Source organism: Sceloporus occidentalis, unplaced genomic scaffold (genome assembly GCF_023333645.1).
Source record: "Sceloporus occidentalis isolate IW3139 unplaced genomic scaffold, rSceOcc1.0.p SCAF_1, whole genome shotgun sequence".
Classification (NCBI taxonomy): domain Eukaryota; kingdom Metazoa; phylum Chordata; class Lepidosauria; order Squamata; family Phrynosomatidae; genus Sceloporus; species Sceloporus occidentalis.
The window spans coordinates 170911278-170938156 of record NW_028316981.1 but is presented as its reverse complement, the minus strand read 5'-3'; the positions used below and the strand labels follow the sequence as shown (position 1 = coordinate 170938156).

At 43.4% G+C, this 26879-nt stretch overlaps 2 protein-coding genes across 3 annotated transcripts in view; one reads left to right on the top strand and one right to left on the bottom strand.

The window, feature by feature from the left end:
* Positions 1–3398, bottom strand: part of ARHGAP9 (Rho GTPase activating protein 9) — a 52900-nt gene extending 49502 nt beyond the window's left edge. Inside the window, exon 1 of the mRNA XM_089482241.1 lies at positions 2841–3398. The gene's annotated coding sequence lies outside the window, so the exon portion shown is untranslated. The remainder of the gene's footprint in view (positions 1–2840) is intronic.
* Positions 3399–4405: 1007 nt separating this feature from the next.
* The window catches only part of MARS1 (methionyl-tRNA synthetase 1), a 37507-nt gene continuing 15033 nt past the window's right edge, over positions 4406–26879 (top strand). Inside the window, exons 1-14 of one of the 2 annotated variants that reach the window (XM_089482223.1) lie at positions 4406–4650; positions 6732–6822; positions 10590–10689; positions 11988–12122; positions 12668–12743; positions 13826–13998; positions 16328–16440; positions 20498–20614; positions 21398–21601; positions 23066–23267; positions 23915–23989; positions 24365–24535; positions 25887–25982; positions 26463–26580. In XM_089482223.1, the coding sequence (XP_089338349.1) occupies positions 4548–4650; positions 6732–6822; positions 10590–10689; positions 11988–12122; positions 12668–12743; positions 13826–13998; positions 16328–16440; positions 20498–20614; positions 21398–21601; positions 23066–23267; positions 23915–23989; positions 24365–24535; positions 25887–25982; positions 26463–26580 (1774 nt within the window). In that variant the 5' untranslated portion in view covers positions 4406–4547. The remainder of the gene's footprint in view (positions 4651–6731; positions 6823–10589; positions 10690–11987; positions 12123–12667; positions 12744–13825; positions 13999–16327; positions 16441–20497; positions 20615–21397; positions 21602–23065; positions 23268–23914; positions 23990–24364; positions 24536–25886; positions 25983–26462; positions 26581–26879) is intronic. The other variant, XM_089482228.1, reaches the window with a different exon arrangement.

Here is a 26879-nt window from a genome sequence, read left to right as displayed (position 1 = left end):
ACACCCTGAAAGCACGCTGAGTCTAGATTTCTGTGGCTTCCTCCTAGCTCATTTGAGAACCCGTCAGAGGAGAGAATTTATGGCTTTCGTGTCCAAATGGGGAAGTGATCAGATGCTGTTGCTTTTCCCAGAAGTGCTGCCTGCCTTTGCTCTCCCCAGCAGTGACTGGCCCTGGAAAAGTGAAAGCAGCAAGAAGCGGCCATGTAGCTGTTGCAATAGGAAGCAACATTGCTCTTGCAGTGCATTGCAGAGAAGCGAATACAATCCCATAAAGCAGAAAGTTTTCCCAGTGGAATTTGCTTCTCTTGGAACAGATTCCCCATTCTCCATTGCAGGGCCAGAATGCTCAACCCTGCTCATTGTTTAGGGAATGTTGGTGTAGTAGTTTGAACGTTAGACTACGACTCTAGAGATTAGGATTCAGTTCCCTGCTCGGCTATGGAAACCCAGTGGGTGAGTCACACACTCAGTTTAGAAAACACTATTAGTTAGACAGGTTTGTCTTAGGGTTGCCATAAGTTGGAGATGACTTGAAGGAAAGCAACAACAACAAGGCCATTACTCACACTCTCTCAGCCTCAGAGGAAGACATGGACAAACCTCCTCTGAACAAGTATTGCTAAGAAAACCTGTAAGGTTTGTCTTAGGTTCACCATAAGTAGGAAACCACTTGAAGGCACAAAACATCCAGTGCCATTGTGCTCTTCCTTTTCCATTTTCCCTACACTTCCCACAGACCTAGGCAACACAACCAGGGATGATGGGAATTACAGAGTAAAAAGAAAGAAAGAAAAAGTAGCTAGCAAGCCTCAGTTACCCATCCCTGATGCAGGGGTTAAATTATGAAGCACATGTAATCAGGAAACAAGTCTGTAACGCAACCAGAAAGAAAACTACCTGCAGAAATTCCCTCTTCTACTTAACCATAAAAAGTACAAGAGCTCTCTCCAGTTTTCCTTCTGGTAACCCTTAGCACATGATGTGAGTGGGAAGGGCATTGGAGAAGCTGATACAATAATATACTTCCTGAAATATTACTAGGAGGGCTTGGTTGCATCAGTGGGGGTTTTTTCCATTTCAGTTTAGTGTTTTCAGAGGTGGTGTTGGCATATGACATCCTTGGGCAGCGTCCACGGGACAGGATGCAGGCAAGGCTGACATGCTCTGAGCAGTACCTGGTTTAATTTCTCAACATGCCCCCACTGCAACATCATTCTGGAATATTGCAAGAATTTCATATGGCACCAACCATCTTCTTGGTATTGCTCCAATTGTTTCTGCCTGCTTCCACTGCTAAGTAAGCCCCCTTCGGTTTACCAACAGAGAAAGGTGACCACAACTGGACACTTTACCCAGGGCCATTTCACACCTGAAGATGGCCTTATTGGATGCTGTTGGGGGTTGTTGTTGTTGTTTTCGTTTTCTATTCCTAAATGTACATGTGATGAGAAGGGCACAAGACAAACACAGAGTTGACAAGAAGACTCGTCCCTTTTGTTTCATACAGGCTTGGCTGTGCTCTTTCTATTAAACTACACTTTTAAAAAACCACACCTTGATTAAAACTTGATAAAAGTTTTGTAATATTGGGTAAAGGTGAGTTGGCAACCTGCAGGCCACCAGATGGCTGTCCCATCAGGGGCATTTCTAGGGGTGCAGGGGGTGTGGACCATACCATGTGACACCTTGGAGGGGAATGTCTTCCCAGTGCACATGTGGAAAGGGACTGCCTTCCGGTGTGTACTGATGCGCATTTCCATGTGTACACCAATCTACCCGGCTGCAAGGAAGACGGACAGGATGCTATCAGCACACCATTGTGAAAACCTGGAGACTACTCCCCTCACTGAATATTGCCTGGACTCCTTCAGAAGTTTTGAATAAGCCAGGTAGACCAGAAAAGCCGGGGACATAGATGGTCCTTTTGGGTACCCTCTCCACCAGCAATGAGTGGCAAGTTAACTGGAGCCTTTCTCTTCCACAGTGGAAATATGTGTGAATCTCCCTTATCTTAACTCCCAAACTGCCTGTGTGGTCTCTCACGCCGAGGATCATGGCTGGTGTCTGTAGGGTATATTCAGGGTCATAAAGGGGCAACATTCACCACACATTTTATATCAAAATGGAAGACGTCCAATGATCATAAAACTGGTGGGGTCCCTTCTGGATCAATAACTATGGACTTAATTGTAAACTGCTGTGAACTGTTATTTTAGATTTCTTACAACCTTGCAGAGCACCATGACACTGGAAACACTGTGGGGATTTTAAAATGGCAGCTCATGGATCCAGTCACCACCCAGGAGTGGGTGGGCTGGCTGCCCAAAGATGCTAGCAACTTGCTCCTCAGGAAGAAATTCAGCCCATAAAAGGTTCTTTCTTTTGGGGAAGTGGGGAGTGTGAAACAGCACTGAATAGTATGGATGAGGAACTTGTGTCCCTTCGATGGGCCACTTCCCAAGCAACAGCACACATGCACACGCGCGTGCACGCACGCACACACACACCGTTGGCTCTGCTGGCTAGGGCTGATGGGAGTTACAGTTCTACAGCATTAGGAAGGTCCACTGGTTCCCCATCCCTGTTCAAACATTCCCCAGAGACACCACCTTCTTCTCCATAGTGCAGTTTCTCCTTGATGTAAATGTCAATTTCACAGACCCTGGTTATTGCTTATCTCCCCATCCACCCTTCTGTTGAAGTGGTATTCTATACACAGTGATGAATACAGAAACTGAACCCTTGCCTACCTAGCCACAGAATTTGAGATTACAGCCTCATATTATGCTGATTCATATGAACAGTGCAGAAAGGGAAGAGTTCAGAAGAGCTGTGTTTACCTGAGTCCACACCATAGTTGAGAGAGGATGGTCCTGAGTTAACTGGCTGCTCTGCTCCCAGATCCACTCTGCCTTTTGTTCTTCTTTCTCTCTCCCATGTAGGTAGGTAGGGAAAGATGGAGCATTTCACTTGCTTCAAAAGTTTAGTCTGTGGGGCACAAAGCACAGGTATCACACATCCGCTTTCATGCAGGGCTTTATGGTTTCCTGTAGGCTGCTGTGAGCTTCTTTGTTCACGGGCCCCACAGGGCAGGAAGGAGATCCTGCTTCTGTTCCACGGCCTTGTTCTGCAAACGTATATGGAATTTTTAAAACATGCAATTGAAGGGTTTGCGTATATGAAATGAATATCTGTGAAGCCAGCGATATCCTATTGAAATCAGCGAGAGAGAGAAAGGTGCCACCTTATGCACAGTTACATTGCATTAACTCCCACAATGTCAGAGGAGGGAACTTTTGAGCGATTATAGTTAGGATGGCTCTGGATGGCTGCATGATGACTTAGGGGTACTTTCTACTGAACTGAGACTTATTTCTGTATTCACATACATTAGCATTAGTCCAATTACAGACATGAAGCTCAGTGTTTGTAAATCACAACCCCAGCCCATTTCATTGTTGTTAATGTTATATGAAAATACAGCATGGTCTCTCTCTGTGTCTCTCATTCATAGAACGAGATATTTGGATAATGAGTGATCAACTTAAATCTTGATGTGAACAAAAAAAGGTGTAAGTCAGTGATTCAATTAAATTTCAGATTTCTAGATCCCATGCTTTAGAACAGACTGTGCTAACGTGCCAGTTTCCAGAGGCATAGGACTACAGCTCCTACCCTCCCTGGCTGTACCATTCTGAGCAGCATACGCATCCTGGCTGATTTCAAATGCTAAGCAGGATCAGGCCTCTAGTGCTTGGGTTTTTCCTTGAACGTCCTCTGTTTTGTGGTGCCCTGTCCTCCTTTCCGGTTAGGAGGACATCTAGTCACCCTGACTTGAAGGCACACCAAACCGCACTGCAGAAATAATCCAGTTTGACACCACTTCAACTGCTGTGGCTCAATGCTATGGAATTCTGGGAATGGTTGTGGCACCTGAGCTCCCTTACAGAGGAGGCTAAACGTCTCACAAAAACTACAAATCCCAGAATCCCATAGCACATGGAGCCATGGCAGCTAAAGTGGTGTGAAAATGGATTATTTCTCCAGTGTGGACACAGCTTCAGCCTCTCTCATAGGAGATTATCAGACTATGCTCTTAAAGTGTTGCTATGCCACTTTGACTGCTCTGGCTGCCTCCTCCTGTTGCATTTTGGGACTTGCAGTTTAAGGGGAGGCCATTTAGAATTCTCAGCCAGAGAGCTCTTAGGCCTCACTGAACTACAAACCCCAGAATGCAACAGGAGGAGGCAGGCAGAGTAGTCAGAGGAACAGCAGCACTATAAGAGCGTAGTGCGATCATCTCCATGGAGACGTATCCCTCCCTCTTCTAGCCCCGCCCCTCCCTTCCCTTCCTGTTCTATTCCCTCAGCTTCTTGCGCGGTGGATGCCGGGATTGGTAGTTCCTGGAGGGGAGGAGCCTCACCGCTGAGAAGGAGGAGGGCTTGGCTGACAGAGGCGCTTATAAGGCAGCGGGGGAACCGGCTGGGTTGCATCATCATCATCATTCCTCTGAGTGGAGCCCAGCGTGGTTCAGAGGAAGGAGAAGGATGAAGCTGTGCCTGAGCGAAGGCAGCCCTGGGGGGCTGAAGGTCTTGGCCGCAGCCAAAGCCACAGGGGTCCCAGTGGAGCTCCATTGGCTCCCCCAGGAGGGTGAGTGGTGGGTGGGGCGCTCCCAGGGGATGATGGGCCTTGTGGTGGGGGAGTGCCTTCAGCTCTCTCCCCACTTAGGAGCCTCTCTTGGCAAGAGGGGGGGGGGTGTTGCCTTTCCTGCCCTCTGAGGCTGAGAAAGTGTAGCCCAGCTCTCAGACCACCCACTGGCTCCAGGGATACAGAGATGTCATTGCCCTGGAGGGACCTCATGGTGGTCCCTCAGGCAAACCCGTCACAGGGCTTTCTTGGCCAGGTTTGTTCAGAGGGGGTTGCTGCCTTTGCTGCCCTCTGAGGCTGAGAGAGTGTAGCCCCAGAGCAACCCATCACACTAGCTAGCTCCAGGGAGAAGGGTGCCATCACTGTCTGAAAAAAATACCATCATGGAGGGACCCTATGATAACCCTAAATCAAACCCTCCGCAAGGTTTTTCTTGACAAGATGTGTTTAAAGGTTGTTGTTGACCTTCCCTCCCTCTGAGTTTGAGAGAGAGTGTCCCTCTGAGGCTGAGAGAGTGTAGTCCAGCTCTGAAGCTACCTCAGCCACTGGCTCCAGGGAGAGGGGTGCCTTTGCCCTCTGGAAAAGGATCTGGAGGGACCCCATTTTTGTAAATGTAAAAGGAGCCCATTTTGGGTTTTACCGCCCAGTTCACCCCAGTTTGCTGATATGAGACTTTTCTGTCATAAAACTAGTCATTACCTTAAAAACTGAAAGCAGAAATCCCAAAATAAGAGAATCAAAACAGTTTCCCCCTACTATAGGTGGGAGAAGAAGAAAAACCAGATGTTTCTACCTTCCACGTTCTCTTTCCCAATTTTGTTCCCTGTACATTATTATTTGAAGGATGGCCCTGTCCTGTCTTTTAGTTTCAGCATAATTTCACTAGGATTAATTATAGACCATATGTTCTGCTTATATGTCCATATGGGATGGGATGGAAATTGGAGGATTCTAGTTACCATTAGTGTTGGTTGGTACAGAACCGAGGCATGATTTTGCACCCTCTGAAGTAAATTGGGAGTGAAAAGATGTGATCCTCTGCCTATGACAGCTCCTGAACAATAATGATAATAATTAATTATCAGCTTCAGGGGAAGGGAAGGGCAAACATCTGAAGAAATCTTGCTAAGAAAACCCCATGATAGGGTCGCCTTAAGATCACCATAAATCTGAAACGACTTGAAGGCACGCAGTATCAACAATAAAGTGTTGCCGTTAGTGGGAAACTTTGAAGGCTTACCCCAATAACATTGAAAAACATGATAGTGCTGCCAATAAAAAGCCAACAGTCTGTGCAGAGAAGGGAAAGAAGTTTGGGTGGGCAGATAAAGATGATTCAAAGGATGCTCTAATATTTCAGTTTCAGTCTGTCCCCATGACTTGCCATCTGTCCCCTGATCAGAAAGTTGAGCAATTGTACTTTATTGCAAGAGTAGGTAGAGGGCAGATTGGGAGCCACTGGGAGATCCAAGTGCAGGTCAAAAAAGATTTCTGACTTCACTTGTTTAACTATTGGCAAGAGTAAAATTCCCCCTATTTTTTACTACAGAAATAAAAACAAAGGTGTTTTTATTTTTGTAGTGGGTGGGTGCGGAAGATGTGGACAACTGTGAACTCAGTCCTGCACTCAAGTTTGGTTCTGGAACACAAAACAAATTCCTGGACTCAGTATTCTTTAATTTTTGTTCCTTCCTGGTTAGTGGATCTCAGGATTTTGTTAAACCAGCAACAGAAGAATTCCCAGAAGCCTAAACTCTCTCCCTCTCAGTCTCTCTATGCATGCCTTATCTTTTGACTTATGATGACCCTATGAATTCCATAGGGTTTTCTTGGGCAAGGAGTGCTCAGAGGTGATTTTGTCGGTTCCTTCCTCTGAAATATAGCTTACAGCACCTAGTATTCACTGATGGTCTCCCATCCAAGTGCTAACCAGGGCCAACCCTATATGGCTTCCAAGATGAGATGAGACCTGGTGCCTTTAGAATATTTAGGCTAAGCACCAGAATCCGTCTATCCCTTCAGTATTGAGTAGAATAATTTCTTTTTTGAAATCTAACTGAATTTTTTGTGTTCCTCTTTGACAGCTCATGTTGTCCCATTCCTCACCCACCCACAATTGCCAGTTCTGCAGTTGGAAAATGGGACCTTCCTATTCTCCACAAATACAATTTGCCAGTAAGTACAGGGTGATGCACTTTCTATTTGTATTCCCAAGACATATTGTTCTCTGGATTTCTTGAACTCTGTATCTACAACCTCTAGATGAAATACAAGGCTGGGTAAACTTTAGTGATTTCCTTGGTAGTGGCTGCCAGGAGTTACAAGAAATCGAAATACTGGATTCTGAGAATCGAGAAAAGTTTCAGTTTCTGTTTTGGTAATGTTTGCCTAACAAAGGAACAATTCACTGAGTAACGCCTAACTTTAGGACTTTTGCTTTCTGTTTGAGACTTCTGAATGTCAGTCTGTTCTTCAGGCTTGAAATACACATGATGTCTTTTTCCCCCCTGAGCAGTAGTACATATAACACCTAAATGGGGATCATCACAAAGTTCAAACTAACTAGCTTTTAAATTTCACAGAACCTTTTGTTGAGGTTGAGTATTACTCAAGACATGGGATGGTGAAAGAGAAAAATAGATATTCCTTTTAAAGCAGTGTAACTCAGAGTGTTCGTCCAAGGATGCCAGTCCCTGAATCACTGGCTCTGGGTTTCTGGTGAGTTTCCAGGAAAGAAAAACAGTTATTGCCAATGGGCAGGAATATGATATTGGTCCTTTGGGGAAAAAATAATTGCTGATCCCTCACATCAGACAGCTTGAGAAGCCCAAAAGGATCTCTATCAATATACTAGAATACACGCATTGTAAAGGTGGCTATTTAGAAAACTCTTGGCCAACTAATTGAGGTCCAGCTGCCTGTGGGATTCTTGTCAATGAGAACAGCCATATACTTTCAGAGGTAAATGTATGGTAGTGGTTGCTGTGTTGTTCCCACAGTGCAATGCCTTTTGCCAAAGGAGTGAATGATAGCTACTTGCTTATATGAGAGAAAGTGAAATATTCACTTGAATACCCTTAAGGTGGAGGCTAAAGGCCCTCTGTGCCTGTAGCAATCACAGCACTTGCTTCTATTTGTATAGCACCACTTTAAATTCTGTTTGCTTATCACAATAAAGAGAAATGGAATGATGGGTGAGTAACTTAATCAGGATGCATTTTTCTTCTCCAAAACTTCAGAGACACTGCTCTTGCCCTAATGACTGACCCACTTATTGTCGAGCTTATTTCTGTTATTATTTAATTACTATAAATTTTTAAACTTCTCATCCAAGGCTGCATCCACACTCTAGAAATAATCCAGTTTGAAACCACTTTAACTATCATGGCTTAATGCTATGGAATGCCGAGATTTGTAGCTTTGTGAGATATTTAGCTTTCTCTCTCAGAGAGCTCTGGTGGCACAACAAACTATAGTTCCTAGAATTCCATAGCATTGAGCAATGGCAGTTAAAGTGGTGTCAAACTGGATTATATCTGCAGTGTGGGTGGCCTCCAAATGGAGTGAGGGGCTGTCTGCAGGATATTTTTAAAAAATCAAAATTACAGATATAATACTATAAAACTAAAGTAACTCATCATACTGTAGACAAGCCCCTACTTCTAGTTTTTATCCCTATAAAATAATGGGGATAGGCAGCCATACATATTGGAAAAGTAAAGGGTTACACTACTATGGTGGCATGGTAAACCTGTTCTCTAACTGTGATGATCATATGAGTCTCCCATTTGCCTTGACCATTTAGAGTTTCTGCTTCTTGGTCATGGGAAATTTGTGGCAAATTCTTGGGTGAGTGGGATGAGATTCTAGGTAAATACCACACTATCTCAACATTGTACAAGCCTGTTTTTTTTCTGGGCAATGTTTTCAAAGTATTATTTATTGACTGTGCTTATGTATTACCTTTCTGTCAACACATTCAAGGTTACACTCTTTTTTTTTAAAGTGGGGCTCTCAACCAAAGAGGGAGGATGCAAAATGAAAATACATAACTATATTTATCATGTAATAACAGTTCTCATGTGATGTTATAAAGAACAGGAGGGATGGCCATGGAGGGAGACAATTCTGGGAAGGGAGGTTCCAGTCATATTGATGGAGTTGGCTAGTTCCTTTTTCTTGGGTTCAGACTGAGAGCTTATTGGAAACAGAAAGTGAAGGCTCTGATGTTTGGAATTCTGGCAAGGTGTGTCATGCATTTGCTGTGCCTGATTTCTAAGAATCTGGAGTTTCACTATCTATTGTGAAAGAACAATAGCTTTGATTTTTGAAAAACCTCATTCCATTATTTATGGAGGGAGAGAGAAAGAGCAAGGGCCAAGGGAAGAAATACAAATAAGCCATTTGAAAGTAATTCCAACGAACCAAAATTAGACATACCAGATATAAACTTCACTGTCCCATGCAACAGAAAGGCTGTCTGTCCACGTGCTTCTCCCACATCACAGTGACAGACATTTACCATGTACCAAGAGCTTGAGTCATCACCTGGTCTGAGGGAGTTTGTGTGTATCCTCACTTAATTCCCACAGATTCCCACCTCTCCCTCTTTTCCCTCCTTCTGAAGAATTAGAAACACATGTCTACAGCTGGGCATGGGTACTTGGGCAAGACACCTTCATGGGTCTTTTTAAAAGCTACAATAGATGAATGTATTCTTTCTCGTTCACTCATTGCCTCTAACCTTCTATGATGTCCTGTGTAGCAATTGCTCTTCATTGGGTCATGTAGACCTAGCAAATATCCAGCCTTGTCAAATATGTGGACCTTGTCATCTGGACCAAGCAAATATCTAGCTGGAGCCAAGCCAACCATAGCTGTGACCCTAACATAGGCATGTGCAATTGTGTATTTTAACATAACAGTGTTTTTAAAAAGTTATAGGACATCAAGTTTAGAAAGAAGATGAGATTCAAACTTCATTCAAGTGTTCAGTTACGCATATCATGTTTTGTAACTTTACTTCATCTCGGCCTCAGAGGGAGCCATCAGGCAGACCCAGCAACATCAGGGACTGCCTGAAGGAAGAGGCCCCTCCCTCCTCAACTGCCATCTCGGCCTCAGAGGGAGCCATCAGGCAGACCCAGCAACATCAGGGACTGCCTGAAGGAAGAGGCCCCTCCCTCCTCAACTGTCATCTCGGCCTCAGAGGGAGCCATCAGGCAGACCCAGCAACATCAGGGACTGCCTGAAGGAAGAGGCCCCTCCCTCCTCAACTGTCATCTCGGCCTCAGAGGGAGCCATCAGGCAGACCCAGCAACATCAGGGACTGTCTGAAGGACGAGACTTCTCCCTGCTTTAATTGTCACATTGTATTTGTATTGTATTCAATTTTCACTGTACACCGCTATGATCATTGCGGAATAGCGGTCTATAAATAAAACGTATTATTATTATTATTATTATTATTATTATTATTATTATTCAAAGAGTGCACATATACTTAATACAAACTTGTATGGCAAGTTAAGCTGAGGGATGAGAATCCTGGCAAGGTTGATGTCTGAGTAGAGATTTTGGGCACAGGTCTCCAGCACCTTGCTCAAGGTATCCTATTGGCCCTCCAGTGGACTTAAAAGACCATAAATCACAGACACAAGATGCTCATCTAACAGTGGAGTAGCAGTAGATGACCACAAGAGACAAGGAAAGCAAACCATTCTGCATGAGAAATTAGAGCACATACATGGCAGCTGCACTTAAAAGTCTGGGGCCAGAAGGTGCTACCAGTTCTGAGGAACTCAAGATCAACATCAAAAGGGCTCCTAATATTAGGCAAATAGTCTTCTGTAGTTTTATCTTGAAGAAGGTCTTTAGTTGTATGTGAAAGGGAGCATGTGTACTCAATAGAAGCACTTGACTTCCTCTGTTTTGTTTTCTAGGTACTTTTTCCGCTTATCTGGAAAAGAAGTCAGTGATTTTGGCCAGGAACAGAGTGATTTTGCCAATCAGTTGTTTGAGTGGGAAGCAACTGAGCTGCAGGTAGATGAACAGGAACTAGTTTTTTTTTTTTGGGGGGGGGTGTTGCAAGTGATGGAGACAATGTACATGTGCCATTGGTCATGGAAAGAAACTGGGCTTTTTCAAGGGATGAAAGGACTGTGTTACCTTGTTTGATTACATATGTGGAACTCTTTAAGTGAGACTCTGGCTCAGATTATTGTATGGCCAGAATGCCCAGTTGTGACAGGTGGGAGTCCATGGAAGGAGTGCTTATAGATCACAGGAAGGCCATTATGTATTCAGCACCAATATGGTTCAGTATATTTATTTTTTCCCAATTGAGGGTGGACTACCTAGCATGTGTGTGGTGTGGTTGGTGTCCAGTCTGGCCACACACATGACAGAGTTTGCCACAGTGCAGCACTTTCCTCCATAGGAATGAAGAAGGACTGACCACTCTCAGTTGAAAGAATAACTTTAATAGTCCCCCTCATACCCTCTGTGGCGCTTTGGGGAAGAATATTCACCATATCATTTGCCCAGCTGTACTTGTTTTAGGCCTCTGTGTATTTGTGTGTGCATGTCAGCTTGAAACCACCAGCTAACTTATGGTAACTCCATAAATTTCAGAGGTTTGTCTTAGCCAAGGAACCTTCAGAGTTGGTTTGCCATTGCCTTTATCTGAAATGCAGCTTATTGTACTTAGTATTCCTTGGTAGTCCACTTTCCAAGTTCTAACTTGGCCCCACCCTGCTGAGATTCCAATTCATTTGGCACCTGGTATCTTCAGGGTATTTAGTCCTAGGAAACGTTTTTCAAAAGTAGAAGTGTCTCAAGTTCATTTCAAGTTTTAGGTTGCATCTACACTGCAGAATGAATGCAGTCTAACACCACTTTTGACACTCCTTTAACTGCCATACTCAATGCTGTAGAATTCTGGGACTTGTAGATTTGTATTTAGCCTACTCTGTCAGAGAGTTGTGGTGCCACAACAAACTACAAATCCCAGGATTCTATAAGAGGAAGTCATGAGAGTTAAAGTGATGTCAAACTGCATTAATTCTGCAATATGGCAGTAGTTTTAGACTAGGTCCCCATTAGACCTAATATAGGGACTGAGAGGGGGCATTGTAAAATTATCCTGCACTCCCAGAATGGGTGAGGGGGCATTTTAAGTGGAATAAATAAAGTTTAAAAATGGGAAAGGGAGTTGTTTATAGGCCACACCCACATTCTAATCCTAAGAGGTTACTGGTAAATTTTGATCAAAGTAAAAAAGGTGATGAATGGAGAGAGGATAAACTAACATATTCCCTTCTGGGGGCTTTTTTTCTTAGCCTGCTTTGTCTGTAGCCTTGCATCTTCATGTGGCACAAGAAAAAAAGGGAGACGAGGTTCTAGAGATCATCAGGAAGCCACTGAACTACATTGAGCAGACCCTTACCAAAAAGAGCACTCCATACTTTACTGGGGTAAGTGAGAATCTTTGTGGAGCAGACTGGGCAGTGCTGGCTCACATCCCAGCTAAGATCTGACAGAATGGGAGGAACTTTCGTGAATTGTTACTCTTTGGTCTTTGGCAAAACTAATTTCAAAACAGGGTACTTTTAACAAGACCCTGACTTTATGGGGGTTTCAGAAGACTAAGATTCTGGATATAGAAATTTGTGTTTGTTGTCAAAGAATACACACAGCCCTAAGTGTCTGGGGATTTGGCTGGAATGAATTTTTGGAGTCCCCACTGACCATTTAAAAAGAAAAATTTTCTTATATTGGACATTGTGATATATACAGTATAATAAACAGAAGCTGTCATAATTTTGCTGTGCTAGCTTTTCCTGCAGGGTTAATCCTGGAGGGGAGAGCTTGGATTGTTTCTGTTATTGAAAGTATATGTTTCTCTATAACCTTTTAAGAATTACCTTGTAACTCTAGGATAAGTATTCAAGCTCTCCCCCACCCCATCCCTGTGCACACGTGCTCAATCAATTTTCCCTGACATTTCTTTTTAACTCAGGAGGCTGAGTCAGCTGTTGATATTGTCTTGTGGGGATCCCTATTCCCTCTGTTAAAGGATGTATCCTACTTGCCAGGTAAGAGCTGCTGCCAAATATCTTAATGTATCATTTGTGGTAATACTTGAAGACAATCAGTGGTAACTTTTTTTCTGACAGTTGGTTTCTAGTTTAGATTAATCTCTTGTGGTGGTTCTGGTTCCTCTCCCCACACCCTTTCACCTCTATTTCTGGAGAAAATATCCCTCTCTCTCCTAGAAACAACATACACCACCCCCCAATATACTTTCAGGGAGCCTTTTATGTATCACACAGTACAGTATGATGCAGAAGTGTGTTCATCATAAAAGAGTCTGGGACACATTCACCTCATGCTGAGCCCTGGCTAGGCATATTCAGCTGCAGTCTTGCTTCAGAGTACATGCTAGGACCTACCCAACATGCCTTTGTAGTTGCAAAATGGGAAAATTAGTTATGGCAGGCAAACTGCCTGACAAGGAGAGATTATTTGCCATTCCTGATCTTATTAAGCATCCTCAATAAAAATTTTGTGAAGAAGAAAAAATCAAAGAATGTCCCAAAACACAGTTTGGAAACTATTGTGATAAAAATTCTACTTGTTTTTTATGCTGCTTTGACTCTGAGTCTCTGTTAGGAAACCATTGGCACGGAAACTGGCCAGGTGGCTCCTATCATGCCTTCCTTACTTTGGCTCGTGCATCCTTCCAACTAGTTCTGAGGCAAGGTCTGCGAGTAGTGGTGGATTTCTGAGTCTTGTCCACAGATCTGTTTGAAGCCTGTTAATAAATTAGCACTTGTACAGGTTGAGTCTCCTTTATCCAAAATGCTTGGGGCCAGAAGTGTTTTGGATTTCTTTTTTATTATTTTATTTATTTATTAGATTTTGTAATACCTGTATTTGCATATACAGTATGTACATAATAAGACTATGTTGGAGATGGGACCCAAGTCTAAACACAAAATTCATTTGTTTCATAAATTATTTAAAATATACAATATGTATTTAGTTATTTTTATTTTATGAACCAAGTTTTAGTTTTTGGAGTATTTCAGATTTCAGAATTCCAACTTAGAGAATACTCAGACTGTATTTTAGTTTGGAGCCTCCAGAAATGAATACCAATCTTCTTATTTTTAAGATGAGTTGTCAACCCTGAAAAGATGGTTCCAGAATATGAACCTGAAAGAGCACTGCAAAAAGGCAGTTGAGGCTATATGGACACCCAAAGGATTGTTGGCACTTAAAGCATATCTGCAGAAACATCCTGCTCCTAACCTGGCCTTTGAGAAGCCAGCTACCAATGAACCAAAGGTATTGTATTTGCTTCTCTGCTTACTCTTGTTTAAAACAGTCTTCAGACCATCAAGCAGTGATGAAACTATGCTTTTCTTGGATTCCACCATATTTGGCTGTTGTTGAGAAATTGCATGGTTGAATGTCTACCCTATAAAGCTAGCATATGAAGAAGATGGTGAGTCTAGAACTCTGTCCCCCTGTACTTTATTTCACTACAGGAAATTATTCTTGTAGGAGAACATTCAGTCATGCCATTTCCTGCCAATTCAGGCCCAGTGCTGTCATCTGGTCTACTGTTTGTGTGACTCAACTGAACTGTTTTATTTCTGATCTCCTAGTTCTCTCTGTGTGTTTTAATTGTTAATGTCCCCTACACTGTGTGGCTGATCCCATTTTGTGAGTATAGTCTATCATTCTCCACTGTACTGGTTTCTAGATATACATTGCCATCTCTGCAATAGTATGAGGCACTCTGGGTAAATTTGAACTCTACCTTGCTTATGGTTGAACATCTTGGTAAAAGAAGTATATATCCCATTAAGAAGAGAAAGAACTATGCTTCTTTAATCCTGTCAAGTGGAAAATGAACAGTATGAAGGAACATTGTTAAATTCATGTTTGTGTGAGCATCACCTAAACTGCATTCTTTCTTACTCCCCATCTTAACCAATTTGCTGAAACAATTTGCACATACAGAAGCAAAGTAATTGAAAATTGGCTAAGAAGATGAATTGCACAGTAAGGGTGTTTTGGTTCATGAACCAGGATCTCATTATAATGTCCACTTCCCATAATTAATTACAATTTTTGCTATCATCCTAGCTCCAAAGATCTTCTATTTGAAGTACAAGGCTGTAACCTATAGATGATAAGTGAGATTACATGGCAATAAGAAATGGGCCATTGATGTAAATGTACTTGCCAAATATATATTTCTGGCAGAAATTGTGTCCAAAATCTGACCTTTTGTATCTGAGGGGCAGGAGCTGTCTACAGGGCTAGTAATTTTTTATAATTTGAAAACCCTGTTTCTTCAGCGCATCTGTGCAGACAGGATAGTTATTGTGTAAGACCTGATTGAGGAAGGCTGAGTTCAGTGATCTCTTGATTCATAACTGTAATAAAACTGTTGGAAATGACCCCATTCATTCTCCTTCAAGGAATTTTAGCAAACAACTGTAAGTGCAGAGAAATCTTTAGTTGCATTGCATTCTTCTTAGATATTCTTGCAAAGGAAAATTTCTTCAGCACTGATTTTTTATAAGCATGAGCTGTGACATGGGTTTACTTGCTTAACCTTTTTTTGCATTGAGGTGGAGAATGCTGCACAAGATTTTTTAGTGCTTGGGATGAACTGACATGTACACTTCTCCTGCTACTGCATAGCTCCTTTAAATACAGTGGACCCTTGTTATATGCTGGGGTTTGGTTCCAAGATCCCCCGTGTATAACAAAATCTGTGTATGCTCAAGTCCCATTAAATATAATGAAATAGCAAAATGGTGTCCCTTATAAAAAATGGGAAATCAAGGTAAATTTATACTTTTTTGGAACATTTTCAAACCGTGTATGCTTGAATCCGTGTATAAAAAATCCGTGTATAAGAAGGGCTGACTGTATAAGTGTCTAATGCAAAATAAAGAATAATTAACGAAGGATAACAAGTTCTCATGTGTGGAAGTGGGAGGGGAGAGCATGAAAGCTCTGAAACACCACTGCTTCAACAGTGCTACTCTTCAAAAATATTTGATCCATGTTTTTAGATATATCTGTGAAACCTAGGTTGTTCTTAGATCTTACAAAGAGAAGTAATAGCAAGGCAGTATCTAGTTTACCCCAGACCAGAAGTGGCAAATGGAAATCTGGTGTTTCAGAGAAGGCAGGCACTTATTATCTGTATCTTTAGTGTTCAGACTCCTCTCTTAATTTACCAACTGGCTGAAATATTATAGCTGATAAACAGGTCTACTGCTTTGTCTTCTGTCCAAGAGGAGAAGGCTTAGGTCATTGGCTCAGTTCTGTGCTGGGTAATGAGTTCTATTCAGAAATATTATGGTGTGGAAGAATGTCAGCCCTTGGCTGTAGATAGTATTTCCTGTTCTAGGCTCATTTATGTGGTTGGTTTAACTTTCTAGCACAGATTTACCATGTCTGGAGAGAAGACATTGCGAGGTGAAGGTTACCACCTCTTGGCTTTGGTGCTGCAGTTGCTGTTCTGGATTGTAGCATCTTTTCTGCATAGAGATTGTCACAGTCTCTGTGTGGCTTGTAGGTTTGGGGTAATGGGCAGAGGGGGGAAGCCTGTCCTGCAATTTTAAAAGTTTGTTTTTGTCTATCTTCTTAGGAAGAAGAATCAGCTCAGTGCCATCTCTCCGAAGAAGAGATTGCAGTCATTGCAGAAGTTTGGAGCAGAGGGCCAGCTAGCCTACCCAAACCTTGGAAGCCACAGCAGCCTGTGTAAGTACCTGCAGAGTTGGAGTTCTGTAGTGAAAATAGCAGTCTTCCCCACTGTTAAATAAAACAACATCTGCTTTCCCCACTGGTTTGCCTAAATCCTCTCTGAACTTAAGCAAAATAAATTCCTCCCTCAAATTATCAACATTGACATTTGTGTTACAGTTAGTCATTAACCTCTAACTCTTTATAATATGACATTGTACATAATGCAGGAGGTCCCATCCTCTATTTTAAGTGTAGCCAAAGTGCACCCATGGGCCATATGTTTTTGTAATCCTTCAGGGCCCCCCAAGTGTTTAAAAAAAGTTGCCAAAAAGTTTTTCTTCAAAATTTTCAATTTTCCCCTGCAGAAAGTCCCCAAATGCATTCTAGAAGGTATTGATGGCATTTCCACCTGGACTACAGTCACCCTGTGCCCCCAGGAATAAAAAAAATAATTAAAAATAATAGTTTTATTAATAATAATAATAATAATAAAATAATAAAATTTTATTTATATACCGCCTTTCCAGAGATCAAGGCGGTTTCACAACACAACACATATAACAATAAAAACCATTAAAACATCATAAAAACAAATCATACAGTAAACAGTCTCACGCTAGCTCAACAATGCTGCTGAGAGGAGAGAGGAAGGGAGTACATCAGGAGTGCAGGGTATGCCTGCTGGAATAGGTGTGTTTTTAACCCCTTTTTAAATTGTTCCAGTGAGGCGGCCGAGCGGAGCTCGACGGGAAGCGAGTTCCAGAGCTTGGGGGCCGAGGTAGAAAAGGCTCTCTGCGTGGTGGTGACATATCTAGCCTCTGGAACCCTTAGCAATTGCTTCCCGGCAGACCTGAGTGTGCGGGGCGGATTGTATGGAGAGAGGCGGTCCTCCAAGTACCCTGGGCCCAAGCCATTTAGGGCTTTATAGGTAACAACCAACACCTTGTATTGCGCCCGGAAGCGAATTGGCAGCCAGTGAAGGTCTTTAAGGACCGGTGTTATGTGGCTGGTCCTAGATGTATTAGTGACCAGTCTTGCCGCCATATTCTGTACCAATTGCAGCTTCCAGGTATGGTACAAGGGTTGCCCCATGTAGAGCGCATTGCAGAAATCCAATCGAGAGGTTACCAGAGCATGTACTACCGTTTCAAGGTCCCCCCGGCCCAGGTAGGGTCGCAGCTGGCGTATCAGCCTAAGCTGATAACAGGTGCTCCTGACCATCGCATCCACCTGAGAAGTAAGGTGGAGCGACGAGTCAAGGAGCACCCCCAGACTGCGTACTGAGTCCTTCACGGGAAGCATGACCCCGTTCAGAACAGGTGGAACCACCGCCATCCCCGGGCCAGGGAAGCCTATCATGACTACTTCCGTTTTCTCTGGATTCAGGCTGAGTCTGTTTTCCCTCATCCAGCCCATTACCGACTCCAGACAGGCAACGAGAGGAGAGATGCCATCCTTGGTCACTGAATCAGTCGGAGACATAGAGAAGACTATTTGGGTGTCATCAGCGTACTGATAACCCCGCGCCCCATGCCTCCAGATGATCTCTCCCAGCGGTTTCATGTAAATGTTAAAAAGCATGGGGGACAGAATGGCTCCTTGAGGGACCCCAGATGTAAGGGCCCTCTTGTCGGAGCACACGTCCCCCAGCTGCACCATCTGGAACCTCCCAGAGAGATAGGATCGGAACCACTGGAGCGCAGTGCCCCTGATTCCCAACTCCCCCAGGCACTCCAGAAGGATACCATGGTCAATGGTATCGAAAGCCGCTGAGATGTCCAAGAGCACTAACAGGGACACGCTACCCCTGTCCATGCCCAGACGGAGATCATCGACCAAGGAGACCATGGCGGTCTCAACCCCGTAACCCGCCCGAAAGCCGGTTTGAAATGGGTCTAGATAATCCGTTTCATCCAAGATCGATTGAAGCTGGATTGCAACTGCCCTCTCAATCGCCTTCCCCAAAAATGGCAATAGCGATACTGGCCGATAATTATTATGCATCAGGGGGTCAAGGGAGGGCTTTTTTAGCAAGGGTTTTACAATGGCCAATTTTAAGCTAGATGGAAATTGCCCATCCCTCAGTGATGTATTAATTATGCGGTGTAACATGGAAGTTACCACCGTCCCCCCCTGAGCCGCTAGCCACGAGGGACAGGGATCGAGAGAGCAAGTTGTCTTCCTAACACTTCTAAGGATCTTGTCCACATCCTCGGTGCTGACAGACTCAAAATGATCCAGTACAATCGAGTCCACGGAAGCTCTGGAAACCTCTACTCTGGTGTCTGCACTAATACTAGCATCAAGACCTTCCCTTATCTGAGAGGTTTTATCCGCGAAGAAGTTGTTAAATTGGTCACAGCAGGCTTTAGATGGTTCCAATATAGGGTTCAGGGCAGGGGGGAGCCAGGTGAGCTCCCTCACTACCCTGAACAGCTCTGCTGGACGCGACTCCGCGGACGCGATACGTGCAGCAAAGAACGAATTCTTTGCTGCATCTATCGCCTCTCCATAGTCCTCCAATAGGAGGTCTAGGAGAGCCTTGTCGGGTAAGTGCTGGTGTCTACGCCAGTCGCGCTCTAGACGTCGCAGCACCCGCTTCCTTGCCCGGAGATCTTCCGTGAACCAGGGCTGTTTTTTGGAAGCAGGCCTGAGAGGACGCTTGGGAGCGATGCTGTGTATAGCCCTGGAGAGATCAGTATCCCAGATGTTAGTCAGGGCATCAACAGAATCGCCGTCATTTCCAACCATATAGCCCTCTAGGCCTTCTTGGAACCTATTGGGTTCCATCAGCCTTCGAGGGTGGACCATTCTAATAGGTCCGCCACCCCTGGGAGGGATCTGGGTAGATGCCTTGATTTTTGCCTCCACCAGGAAATGATCCGTCCATGACAGGGCGGAAATGTTAGTTATTTCCACCCATGGAATTTCCATGTCCGTACAAAAGACCATATCAAGTGTATTACCTGCAGAATGCGTGGGCCCCGTGACCAGTTGTGACAGACCCATGGCTGTCATGGTATCCATGAATTCCCGAGCCGCACCTGATGGAATATAGTTGGTCACGAAGGGGATGTTGAGGTCCCCCAGGACCAAAAGCCTGGGGGACTCCAGACCAGCTTCGAGACCAACTGTGTCAGCTCGGTCAGGGAATCTGTTAGCGCACGAGGTGGCCGGTAGACCAACAGAATTCCTAGACTGTCCCTGGCCTTCAGGGTCAAGTAAATGCACTCAATGTAGGAAGTTTGTCTGACATGGTTCCTGGATAGTGACAAGGTGTTCTTATGGATCGAGGCAACCCCCCGCCCACTTAACCTGGTCTGGTCCTTCACTGAGTACCCGGCAGGTAGGGCCTGAGCCCACACAGCTTCCCCTTCAGGCCCAAGCCAGGTCTCAGTAATGCAAGCTAGGTCACAGTTGTTATCCTCCAGCAGGTCATAGATAATGTGGGTCTTGTTTTTAATGGACCTAGCATTGCACAGAAGCAGAGACAGGGTTTGTGGTACAGTTGGAATGACCCTCAGATCTCTTTGGTTAGAAGAGGGACAGGAATGCCCCAGAATGTTCCAAAATATTTACTAGTGGCTACAAGATGTATTTCCACCACATTTTGTACACCTGGGACAATTTAAAACCAGGAGAGGCCTTTTTTGAAATCTAAAACATGGTGGAAATGGCCCTATATCTTGTAGATGCATTTGGGAGCATTTTTCTTTTTAAAAAAACATTTTGAACAGGTGAGTCTCCCCAAGGTCTCCTAGGGGGCTAATGCAGCCCAGTAACCTTCCACAGTTGCCTACCCCTGCTCTATCATGGCTCCCCAACCTACTGGGGTCATTGTGCAGACTGGAACTATGCGTAGTAGATGCTATCGCAAACTCTGGAAGACTATATCTTCCCTTAGGAGTCTGCCTGAAACCTAAGATCCTCAGGAGATGCCCTATTCCATGTCCTAGCACCCTACAAAGCAAACATGGCAGCCACTTCCACTGTTGGGCCTCCGTGTCATTCTAGTGAACCACAGTGCCCTCTCTTGACATTTCAGTTAACTTCTTTTACCTCATCTTCTCAGACTACCTATGGAAGGCATGAAGAATGTGCTGATCACGAGTGCACTACCCTATGTCAATAATGTGCCTCACCTTGGAAATATCATTGGCTGTGTCCTCAGTGCTGATACCTTTGCCAGGTAAGTTTAATTTTTGAAATTTGCATTAGCAAAAGCCCACAATATGAATAGTCTGTATATATCACTTTTTATGGCTGTGTAAAGAGCTGACATCTCTTCTCTTTTGCAACTTGGATTTTTGGCAGATTGCAGAATTCCAGTGTAAATATAGTTATAAGGAGTAGGAACCATTGGGGTCAGCCATACTTATTAAAGAAACAATCATAGATAAATATAGCTTGAAGGGGCCTTCCAGACCACCTAGTCTACTCACCTATCACTGCAGAAAATGGGGCTGCATTGTTAATCTAATTTGGGGATCTTTGTGTATTTATTTGATTTACTGTAGATCCTGCCTTTTTCCCAAAATGGAACCCAAAGTGACTTACCATACAAGTTAAAACAAAATATATGAAGGTGCCTTATACTGAGCCAGTCCATATAGCCTTATTGTCTCTATGTCTAGTATAGTGGGCTCTTTTTTTGAACTTCCGCAGATGGCAAGTCCTGTTGTTTTTAATAGAGGCACGTGCATGTGGCATGGAAAACAACAGGACTTGAGCTCCCACGTTTTTTGGTATCTGTGGAGAGGGGGTCTGGAATGGATCCCCCACAGCCCCGCAGGTACAAAGGGACAACTGTAATGGCTCTCCCAAGATAGGAGGCCTTTTAGAACCGGACATATAAGATCTGTAGTCCACTACAGAGACATCGTCTGTTTGATACACAGAGGGATCACATAATATTCTCATGGGGCAATAATAAGCGTCCTGCCTCATTCTGTTGTGACAATTTTCCATCCAGGTACTGTCGCCTGCGCAACTGGAACACATTGTATTTGTGTGGTACAGATGAGTATGGCACCGCAACAGAGACAAAGGCCATGGAGGAAGGGCTGACACCACAGCAGATCTGTGATAAGTACTATACTGTCCATGACCAGATCTACAAGTGGTTCAATATCTCCTTTGACTTCTTTGGCCGCACCACAACACCCCAACAAACAACGTAAGTACTGCTGACAAGAAATGATCATTTTGGAAATAGGGACAAGAGTAGCTGCTGTAGCCCTACTATCTTTTTTACAACCTTCATGTTGTCTTAGCTTTATAACAGCTATAAGGTTCATTGTCTCCAACTCCTGTTTTGACAACATCAAAAAATGTATTTTGGAGATAAGATCTTTAGGCAACAGACAAAAGACTGACTGATTTGCCCACAGTTTCGGTCTGCAGAGGACTGATAAAAATCTGCCAGTCAAACATACTGGCACCAGAGCTTGAAGTGTTATGTTTTATATGTGCTGTCTTTTCATGGAAACCTAGGACCCGAACAGACAGGCCAAAATAAAGCTGCTTCAGGTCACTTTGGAAGTATATTGTCTAAATGACACATGCCTCTTAAGAGGTCAGAAGCTGCACAAAAGCTGTGCTCCAGTCCTTAGGACTGGAGCAAGGCTTTGGCATAGCTTCTGGCCTGTTGGGACGCATGCAGCATTTAAACAGCATACCTCCAAAGTGACCCGAAGCAGCTTTAATTTTGGTCTGTCTGTTTGGGCCCTTAGTGCTCAGTTTGAACCACAGCTGTTGTCTCACACAGGAGTCATGCAGATTTGGCTATAACTGTTCAGCTGTGGCAAGCTATGGTCATGTTATGTTGCGGCTTTTAAGTTTTTGTTTGTTTTGGTTCTGAAATGACAGAGAGAGATAACTGAATGATTACTGGTGAACATTTGTGATGGGCTAGTAACCCTTGCCAAGTTAGGGGATCACTGAGACCTTTTTGGAGGCCTTTTTGCACAAGATGGGTTGGGTGCAAATTCTTTCCTTCTGAATAAACTTATACAGTGGTTACTAGTGTGTCACTATAGTATAGAGGCTATGGTGATAGTAGCAGGTGAGAGAGGTCATCAGATGGTCCACATCATGGATTCTGCATGGCTAATTGACAAGCTCCAGGCAAAGGATGCAGTTTTGAGTTGTTAGTTCAGGCCCAAAGCAGATGGGTGGCAAGGAGCGGCCTCTGGCCACTCCAGCCACAATTGGGCCAGAACGATGGCAACCACATAGCCCGCTCTCAAAGCAGGTCACTGCCATAGTCCTATGACAGCTGCCACCAGGAGCAGTTTTTTTCCACTCGTTTTTTAGTAGCTTCAGGCTGCCTTTGGTGGCCTCAAAGCAGCTTCTGGTCACTTTGCAGTGTGCATCATCTCAATGCCATGACCCCAAAACGGCCAGAAGCTGCTTTTTGTGGCCCTTCTGTTTCAGGCCTTTGTTTCACCAACTGCACGCACATCCTGCTCAGTGATAAGTGGGTGTGAAGTATTGGGCCCAGAGTTCATCTCCCATGCCTTAATGAGTAGACATGTAGTGAATGCCTGGGGTTATAAATTGGCACAGATTGGGTGTTGTGATGCTTAAGAAGATCCGAGGATACTCCTTCCTCTTAAGTGCCCTTTCTTTCCCTTCTTAGGATAGCCCAGGACATCTTCCAGCGCCTTCTGGAGAACAACTACTTGCTGACTGAGACGGTAGATCAATTGAAGTGTGAGAAATGTGAGCGTTTCCTGGCTGATCGCTTTGTGGAAGGCACCTGCCCCTTTTGCAACTATGAAGAGGCCCGTGGGGACCAGTGTGACAAATGTGGCAAACTGATCAATGCCACTGAACTTAAGGTACCATTGCCTGAAGAAAAACTACGCTCAGCACTTTTTCTTTTCCTCAGTTTTATTAATTTTATTCATTTCGTTTCTGTGCTGCATTTCTCCCAGAAAGGGACCCATTATTTTTGTTTTTATTTTTATTTTTATTTTTGTTTTATTTTAATTTCATAATTTATTTTTATTTATTTGGTTTTCCTGTTCAGTTAAGTGGTTGACATTTTCAGCAAAAGCAATTTCTGTTCTAAAATCACCAAATCACTCAAACTGGGTTTCAAACAGAATTGGTCTGTGGTCCAAAGACTTTTTTTTTAAAAAAATGCTATTTTTATATTACTTTATATGTTATATTTTATTTTATTATAACAATTCATACTTTTATATGCTTTGTTTTGTTTTAATTTATATTTCCCTTTATTTTTATTTGTTTTTAATGTTTTATTTTGATATTTGTATATTTATATATTTTGTATATTTTATATTTTATGTTTTATTTTATTTTTATTTTTCATATTATGTATTTATTTTATTTTTAATTCTGTTATGTTTCTCATCATAACTCACCACAACTGTGTCATGTGATGATCCTGGGTATGGAATTGATGCAACTTCCAACATAGCGTATTTTCTGGAGCTTGAGCTTCTTTTATTTCTCCTCTTAGAAACCAGTATGCAAAGTCTGTCAAGGGACACCTGTGGTGAGATCGTCCCAGCATCTCTTCCTGGACTTGCCCAAGGTGGGTCTTCCTTGTATTTCTACTCTCCTTAGTGGTGAGCACTCTCCACTTTTACTAGGTGGGTAGAAACAGCAGGTTGAGGGGAGTAGAGAAAGGGGCTTGCCTGTGTTTGGCTCACTCTTTCCCACTGATGGCTTGTGCCCCATCCACCACTGACATGTGGCTCCTAACAGATTACTCCTGAGGAAGGTGGTTCTTGATGGAAAAAAAATATGCTTACCTTAATTTTGGAGGGAGTGACTCTTGCAATGAAGGATAAAGCAAGACATATGTGACAAATTCCCTGACTAGATTTGTTACCAGTGAGAATGCTTGCCAGACTCTGCCACAACATGCCGGGATCCTATTCACATTCTCTGCTCTCTCCACCATCAGCTGGAAGAGAGCCTGGAGAAGTGGCTGGCATTGTCCCAGTCTGCAGGAGACTGGACCCCCAATGCAAGATACATCACCCGTTCTTGGATCCGCGATGGCCTCAAGCCACGTTGTATCACCCGTGACCTGAAATGGGGCACACCAGTTCCCTTGGATGGTTTCCGTGATAAGGTGAGCATGGATCCCAGAGTAGGGATCCCAAGGCATTGTGGTCCTTTTGTGATGTTGATGTGTGTTCATTTTTTTTCTCTGGGCTGTGAGGTTTTACAGAAAAATCTTTGCTATTTTTAGGGAACAGACAAGTAGGAAATAGGAGTTCCAGCAGATATAAAGCCTAGTGCTATGGGGGCATTGCAAACAGGCTATTTGTTCTGTGCCTCCATTACAGAGTGTTTTGGAAAATAATCACCTTTTTGGTAGCATTCATAATTGTATAAAGCACTTCCCAGTGAAGAAATGCTTTCTAATTCTTATCTGACCTACTTAATACAATTTTTTTTAGGGGCGGGGGGGCTTTTAAACTTTATTTTTCAAAGGAAATGTTTACCCCCTTAAAATATTACAAATTTATTTCATCATCTCATCAGGAAAAAAAATGGCATTAAATACAGTTGGCCCTCCGTTTCCATGGGGGTTCCGTTCTGGTCATGCACACACACTGTGAAAACAGATGTTCGCACATATTCAAGCCTCATAGGCTTGAATGGGGTGTGCCGCTGGGCATGCATGCCATTGGAGATAGCAGAAGTCACCCCTCCGCAGATATTTGAGGGGGCAGATCTCAGATTTGCAAATTAGGAGGGGTAACTGTACTACCAAATCACTGGGTGGGAATCCATAAAATGGAAAGATATTTTATTCACAGCAAACAGAACACTCTATAAAATGATGTGTGTAATTGGAGGTGAATACATGCTCCCATCATCAGGATACCATATTGTAAAACATTTAACAAGACCCTGTGGTTTTTGAGTTTTTAATTTGACAAGCTGCTTCTAATTTGTGCAAGTCAAAATAAAAGACATGTAGCTTTCACTGAGCCCCAGAAATCTGTGGTGTAACTCTAGCATTTAATGTAGAAATGTGAATGCTAATTCTCCGAAGATGCCAGCCACAGATGCTGGTGAAACATCAGGAATAAACTCTTCTAGAACATGGCCACATAGCCTGGAAAACCCACAAAAAACTATTGATGCTGGCCATGAAAGCCTTCGACTTCGTATTGAAATATTCTTTGTTCATGAGCTGCCCACCACTGAAGAATTTCAACTAGTCTAATCTATGTGGTTGATATTGGAGGGAAGGGGATTCAGCTGTGGGCAGTCTTGCTTTAGAAAGTAAGTGCCAGTGGTTTGGACATCATCCTTTAAGGATTCAAATTGAGACTCAATTTTAAAGCCAAATGCTGACCAGGAAACATACAGTAGATGGTAAACCTGCAAAACTAACTATTCTAGTCTATATGTGCACTTTTATGCCTCTCTTCTAATGAGTCACTTTGTCTTCCTTTCTATTTTTACAGGTTTTCTATGTTTGGTTTGATGCGCCCATTGGTTACCTGTCTATTGCAGCCAATTACACTGACCAATGGGAGAAATGGTGGAAGAACCCAGAGCAGGTGACAGGCTTGTTAATCTTTGCCTCTTTCTGCTTGGAACCCAACCATCTTTCCATATGGATCCTGATATTAGCTTAGAGCTGAAGCGGGTTCCCTTCACTGCAGACTAAGGTGTCTGAATCCTATTAACAGCCCCCACTAAAGCTGACTCAGTGGGATCAACCTAGATTTCATCTCACTACTTAATGACTGATTTAGTAGGCCTACTATGACGAGCTGTCAGTGGGAGTAAGGCTCATGAGATAACTTTAAGGATCCAGGCAAATGTTTTATACAGTTTTATTCAGGAACTAGAGTGTCTCCTGTTAGAGCACATATGAGCATCCTAGTTTGGGGGTTTACTTGTTATCAGGCATATTTTAAAAATCACTATAATAAATTTTCTTATCAACCAATTGGGGCAAAAGGCGGTGGGTGGTTGTGAAGTGAAAGCAGAACTGTGCCTTAATATTATGTAAACCACCTCCTCTTTCTCTTCAGGTCCAGCTTTATAACTTCATGGCCAAAGACAATGTTCCCTTTCACAGTGTTGTGTTTCCCTGCTCCCTGTTGGGTACTGGCGAGAAATATACTCTGGTCAATCACCTTGTTGCAACAGGTATTGCTGCTGGGGATTAGTTGTCCCTTACTTTATTTCTGCTTTCTTCCATCACTAGCTTGAAGCTAGACCACTAGCTGATTAGGTTCCGAAGTAAGGTTGTATCAGGAACTAACCATAGGTGTGCTGTAGCTATTACAGTAGGCCCTTGGTATCCGCTAGAGTTTGGTTCCAGGACCTCCTGTGGATATCAAAATCCATGAATGCTCAATCCAGTTAAATACAATAGTATAGTATAATAAAATGGTGTCCCTTATATAAAATGGCAAAATGAAGGTTTACCCATCCATTAAGAAGCC